At 41.0% G+C, this 6852-nt stretch overlaps 1 protein-coding gene and 1 pseudogene across 7 annotated transcripts in view; one reads left to right on the forward strand and one right to left on the reverse strand.

The window, feature by feature from the left end:
• Positions 1–6852, reverse strand: part of CUNH11orf80 (chromosome unknown C11orf80 homolog) — a 107337-nt gene that overhangs the window by 90272 nt on the left and 10213 nt on the right. For all 6 annotated transcript variants that reach the window (XM_037741562.1, XM_017537000.2, XM_017536999.2 and 3 more), the window contains exon 3: positions 5005–5058. In XM_037741562.1, the coding sequence (XP_037597490.1) occupies positions 5005–5058 (54 nt within the window). The remainder of the gene's footprint in view (positions 1–5004; positions 5059–6852) is intronic.
• On the forward strand, positions 1419–3067 carry LOC108310196 (annotated as a pseudogene). Its single transcript, XR_001827660.2, has one exon. The product of XR_001827660.2 is annotated as a high mobility group protein B1-like (transcript).

Raw genomic sequence — 6852 nt, forward strand, 5'->3', positions numbered from 1 at the left:
AAAAAAAAAAAAAAAAAAAAAAAAAAAAGGGATTAAAAGAAATTGCTTTGAGTTTTTTAAATAACAGATTAAAACTAAGTCACCATGACAAAAATTGTCTAGAGTTTGTACTGGCATCATGAATATGTGGTTATTCCATAAATGATCCTCAACTCAATACCCACTCCCTAAGAGTAACAATGATAATAAAACTATTCCCTTGTAGTTACATGGCTTTTCACTTTTTTCAAAGCACTTTCACAAATATTAGTCAAACAAGTAGCCTGACCACTCCTTGTATAAGCATATTAAGTGTGGGTTTATTTTTTAGGGAATGTTCCTATCTCCTCCCTAGTGCTAATAATATACTCCCTTTTATTTATACAGATTTTCACTTCTTTTTTTTTTTTTTTTTTTTTTGGGACAAGGTCTCACTCTGTCACCCAGGCTGGTGTGCAGTGGCACAATCACAGCTCACTGCAGCCTTGACCTCCTGGGCTCAGATGATCTCCTGCCTCAGCCCACTAGTAACTGGGACCATAGGTACACCCAGCTGATTTTCACATACCAGGCTGATTTTTGTATTTTTTGTAGAGATGGGGTTTCACTGTGTTGCCCAAAGCTCAAGCAATCTGCCTACCTCAGCCTCCCACAGTGCTGGGATTTCAGGTGCGAGCCAGGGCCACTGGGAATGATCTTTCCCTTCCTTGCATCAACCCAAGGACATAATTCAAAAAAGAAGAGCAAGGAAAACCTTATCATCTAGGTATCATTGAGGCAGTCAGCCCATGATTCTTGAACTTGGATTCTGATCTCCCAAAAGTCTCAGAATCAGAGCAAACTCTTCAGGACAATAGCTGATGTTCCCTTTCTTCTAGGCATAGCCTTAAGGAGTCAATAGGATAAGATATCTTCACTACGGGCATAAAGAGAGAAATCAAATCTATCTTGTTCACTACTGTAACCCCCTTTAAGTCAAGCACAAGGCCTAATACATAGTAAATGCTCAATAAATCCTCACTGTAATTAATACTAAAGGGAGAACATTCTTCCCAAATGCTCACAGAATGTTCTGGAGCTAAAATAAAAATCTTGGCTGGGCATGGTGGTTCACATTTGTAATCCCAGTGCTTTGTGAGGCAGTTGCTTGAGAGTTTGAGACCAGCCAGGAGTTTGGGACCAGCCAGGAGTTTGGGACCAGCCAGGGCAACAAAGTGAGACACCATCTTTAGAAAAAATTTAAAAAGTAACTGGGCATGAAATTGTGGACATGTGGCCCTAGCTACTCAAGAGGCTGAGGCTGGAGAATGGCTCAAGCCCAGGAGCTTGGGGCTGCAGTGAGTCATGGTCACACTACTGCACCCCAGCCTGGGTGACAGAGCAAGGCCTTGTCTCAAAAATAATAATAGGAGTAATGTTACAGAGCAGAGAGAGTGAGGAGGCTGTGTCTGGCTCCCGCTCTCACAGCCATTGCAGTACATTGAGCTCCATAGAGACAGCACCAGGGCAAGTGAGAGCCGGATGGGCACTGGGCAACTCTGTGCCTCACTGAGGAAAAATAACTAAACATGGGCAAAGGAGATCCAGCAAGCCAAGAGGCAAAATGTCATCATATGCATTTTTGTCAAGAGGAGCATAAGAAGAAGCACCCAGATGCTTCAGTCAACTTCTCAGAGTTTCCTAAGAAGTGCTCAGAGAGGTGGAAGACCATGTCTGCTAAAAAGAAAGGAAAATTTGAAGATATGGCAAAGGCGGACAAGGCCTGTTATGAGAGAGAAATGAAAATCTGTATTACTCCTAAAGGGAAGACAAAAAAGAAGTTCAAGGATCCCAATGCACCCAAAAGGCCTCCTTCGGCCTTTTTCCTGTTCTGTTCTGAGTATCGCCCAAAAATCAAAGGAGAACTTCCTGGCCTGTCCATTGGTGATGATGTGAAGAAACTGGGAGAAATGTGGACTAACACTGCTGCAGATGACAAGCAGACTTATGAAAAGAAGGCTGTGAAGCTGAAGGAAAAATACAAAAAGGATATTGCTGCATATCGAGCTAAAGGAAAGCTTGATGCAGCAAAAAAAAGGAGTTGTCAAGACTGAAAAAAGTAAGAAAAAGAAGGAAGATGAGAAAGATGAAGAGGATGAGGAGGAAGAGGAGTGGCCAGGCCTCTGGCCGCCTTCAGGCTCTGCTCCTGCAGCTGCGCATACTCCACACCAAAGGAGACAAAGCTTTTGTTGATTTCCTGAGTGATTAAATTAAGGAGAAAAGGAAAATCCGGAAGCATAAAACCCTCCTAAGATGTCTGGAGGTTGGGAGCTGGAACTGAATGGCACAGAAGCTAAATTAGTGCTCCGGGGAAAAAAATCACTGTCACTTTCAACATTAACAACAGCATCCCTGAAACAAAACAAAAAAAAAAAGAGGAAAACAGCAGCATCCAACCAACATTTGATGGTGACAAGGACCCCTTGAAAGGGCAAAAGGTTGAAAAACAGGAGCCTGAATTGACATTAACTCCCAATTTCGTGGTTGAAGTCATAAAGAATGATGGCAAGAAGGCCCTTGTGCTGGACTGTCATTATCCAGAGGATGAGGTTGAACAAGAAGAGGAAGCTGAGAGTGACATCTTCTCTATCAGGGAAGTTAGCTTTCGGTCCGCTAGCGAGTCTGAATGGAAGGATACTAATTATACAGTCAACACAGATTCCCTGGGCTGGGCCTTATATGACCACCTAACTGATTTCCTTGCAGACTGAGGGGTGGATAACACTTTTGCCGATGAGTTGGTGGAGCTCAGCACAGCCCTGGAGCACCAGGAGTACATTACTTTTCTTGAAGATCTCAAAAGTTTTGTCAAGAGCCAGTAAAGCAGACAGGCACTGAAAGCCACAGTTTTATGACAGGCTTTTGGCCAGTGAACAAATCCTACTCTGAAGCTAGACATGTGCTTTGAAATGATTATCATCCTAATATTATGGGGGGAAAACACCAAATTTAAATTATATGTTTTGTACTCTCATTATCACTTTTCTGTACACATCTATTGTTTCTACATTTTTGTATAACATAAGACAATAAAATGGATTTATCTCCTAAAAAAAAAAGAGAAAGGTACTTTGATTTAAGTAATAATTAAGTTGCTATAAATTTTGGCATAAATTTAAATTTTTAATTGATTTGCATTTTATAAAGCATGAAGAAAACTTGTCATTAAAAAACAATGGTAATACATTTCATAAACATTTATTTTATAACATTATACCTTTCCAATGTAGCTTTTTAGTTGTTCCCTTTTGTGTGTGTGTGTGTGTGTGACCAAGTCTTGCTCTATAGCCCAGGGTGGAGTGCAGTGGTATGATCATGGCTTACTACAGCCTTGACCTCCCAGGCTCAAGCAATCTTCCCACCTCAGTCTCCCAAGCAGCTGGGACTACAGGTGTGCACCACCACAATGCCCGGCTAATTTTTTTTTTTTTGTAGAGATGGGGTCTCGTGATGGTGCAAGGCTGGTCTTGAACTTCAAAAAGCTCTACTGGATCAAGCAATCCACCTGCCTCAGCCTCCTGAAGTGCTGGGATTATGGGATTACAGGCATGAGCCACCGTGCTTGGCAGTTGTTGTCATTTTAATACACAGTATGTTTTCTTTTCTTTGTCCTTTTTTTTTTTTGTGATGGAGTCTCACTCTGTCACCCAGGCTGGAGTGCAATGGCACCATCTTGGGTCAATGCAGCCTCCGCCTCCTGGCTTCAAGTGATTCTCCTGCCTCAGCCCCTCGAGTGGCTAGGACTAGAGGCATGCACCACCACACTTGGATAATTGTTGTATTTTTAGTAGAGATGGGGTTTCATCATGTTGACTAGGCTAGTCTTGAACTCCTGACCTCAGGTGATCCACTCACCTTGGCCTCCCAAAGTGCTGGGATTATAGGCGTGAGCCACTGAGTCTGGCCACAGTATGTTTTCTTAAAGCAAGGATAAATGTAAGCTTTTAAAAAGCTGTTAATATTCCAGATTTAGTCTAGGAAGGTTTCTTTTAAAAAGTTATTTTGCAAAATTTGTAAATTAACAACTCATTAGGAAAAAAAAAGGCCAATGGACGATACTTATGAAGCAAACGACCATAAGAAATAAAAATGAAGGCATAAGAGTTCAAAGATAATTCTGACTTCTTTAAAATAAATGTTATAGCCTTTGGTTTGTACAGTATTCGTAATTAAAAAAAAAAAAAAAATGTTTGGCTGGGCGCGGTGGCTCACGCCTGTAATCCCAGCACTTTGGGAGGCCGAGGCGGGTGGATCACGAGGTCAAGAGATCAAGACCAACCTGGTCAACATGGTGAAACCCCATCTCTACTAAAAAAACTACGAAAAAAAATTAGCTGGGCATGGTGGCGCGTGCCTGTAATTCCAGCTACTCAGGAGGCTGAGGCAGGAGAATTGCCTGAACCCAGGAGGCGGAGGTTGCAGTGAGCCGAGATCGCGCCATTGCACTCCAGCCTGGGTAACAAGAGCGAAACTCCGTCTCAAAAAAAAAAAAAAAAATTCTTAAAACAAAAGTCAGCAAAAACTCCTAAATCATACCAACTTTGGCAATACAATGTGGAAAACATTATTACTGCTAGCCCATCATTTACAGTAAAAGCATTCGCCACACATTCTTTCTTTGAAGTAGATAAGAACAAATATCTATTAAAGTTTTTATTTTATATCTGGGAAAATTTTGCCTGAAGTTGTATAGAGAGTATACAGAAAAGCTACAGTGATCTAGGTATCTTGTCAATTCTATATAGTTTTATATTAATAGATCATCTTTCAGTAGAGAAGCCAGATAAAATGCAGGATAAAGTACTGAATGAGACATACTTACGTTAAAAAAATTACTACTTATCTGAAATTCAAATTTAAGTGGGTGTCCTATATTTTTATTTACACATCTGTCAACTCTTTCTTTCATTATAAGTCTCTTTCAGAAAATATCAAATTAATTGTCAAGAAGAGATTCAGTCTCATAACAGTTAGGTAAATCTTTACCTTTTAGGAATTTCTTGAGGACCGTGCCACCAAAAAGGCTTCCTGCAGAAGCAACTGTAAGAAACAGAATACAAAGAAATATCACAATTAAGTAAATGTATTATTCTATTGAAAGAATAAAATAGGACTCTATAAAACTGCTTACAGACACAGAACACTAAAAAAGTGACCACTACTAATGAGTTCAGTAAAAATGGAAAAATCAAAGAAATACTATAATGCTACAATGACTATTCTGGTGAAGAATACCTTCTTGGAGATAACCAAATACCAAGTTTTTTCACCTATATTCAACATCCACCCACAATCAACACCAGGACTGCCTCTTTGGATGATACTCTATTTGACAGAAAAAGATTATGGGAAGACTTCAAATTGCAGCTAGTAATCAGGATGTATCATGTCAATTACTCATATCCTAATATAAGATTTGATTAAAACTTTGGCTCTTCTTTTAACCAATTTTACCTTTAAATAGAAAACACCAGGCTATCAGGTAAGATTTATCTTACCTAGAGTTCTAACTATAAATATTAAAAATTTTAGAGCAATAATTCTTCAGGGTGGACAGTGAATAAGGAAGCAGGCACCTAGGAGGTGACAAAAAGATCAGAACTATCTGGAGGCTTTTTTCCCCCAAATTGAACATGCCCTTCCCCAGAGTAACAGGACCTAATAGTTCAGAATTTAAGCATCATTGCCATAGGAACCAATAAAAATATATCTATCCCTCAGAAAATGTGCATCTTTCAGGCAGAGAAAAAAGGTTGAGAATCACTGAATTAGAGTGAGAGGCAAGATAATTCTGTAAACTGTGCTGTCCAGTACCACAGCCACAAACTACATGTGGCTATTTACATTTGGCTAAATTAAAAATTTAGTTCTAGACAGGTACGGTGGCTCACACCTGTAATCCCAGCACTTTGAGGGGCCGAGGTGGGTGGATCACCTGAGGTCAGGAGTTCGAGACCAGACTAGCCAACATGGTGAAACCTCATCTCTTCTAAAATACAAAAATTAGCCAGGTGTGGTGGCAGGTGCCTGTGATCTCCGCTACTTGGGAGGCTGAGGCAGTAGAATCGACTGAACCTGGGAGGCGGAGGTTGCAGTGAGCCGAGACTGCACCACTGCAATACAGCCTGGGCAACACGAGTGAAACTCCATCACACACACACAAAAAATTTAGTTCCTCAGTCACATTAAACCACATTTCAATTGCTCCGTAGCCACATGTGATTAATGGCCAGCCTGCTAAATAGGAGACAGAGAAATTTCCATCATCACAAAACATTCTATTGGATAGTAATGCTCTAGATTTCCAGATTTTAGGTGATTCTGGATAAATGATACACACTTCAAAAGGCCTAACCACAAGCAACATAGAACATTTAACAAAAGACAGTCTTTTCTGTTATTTTTTTTTAACTGAGACAGAGTCTCATTCTGTCACTCAGGCTGGAGTGCAGTGGCACAATCTTAGCTCACTGCAACCTCTGCCTCTCAGGTTCATGTGATTCTGCTGCCTCAGCCTCCTGAGTAGCTGGGATTATAGACATGTGCCACCATGCCCGGCTAATTTTTGTATTTTTAGTAGAGACAAAGTTTTTTGTTGCTTTTTTTTCAGATGGAGTTTCGCTCGTTACCCAGGCTGGAGTGCAATGGCGTGATCTCGGCTCACCGCAACCTCCGCCTCCCGGGTTCAGGCAATTCTGCTGCCCCAGCCTCCTGAGTCGCTGGGATTACAGGCACGCGCCACCATGCCCAGCTAATTTTTTGTATTTTTAGTAGAGACGGGGTTTCACCATGTTGACCAGGATGGTCTCGATCTCTTGACCTCGTGATCCACCC

The sequence above is a fragment of the Cebus imitator genome, unplaced genomic scaffold (genome assembly GCF_001604975.1).
Source record: "Cebus imitator isolate Cc_AM_T3 unplaced genomic scaffold, Cebus_imitator-1.0 Scaffold102, whole genome shotgun sequence".
In the NCBI taxonomy this organism is placed as follows: domain Eukaryota; kingdom Metazoa; phylum Chordata; class Mammalia; order Primates; family Cebidae; genus Cebus; species Cebus imitator.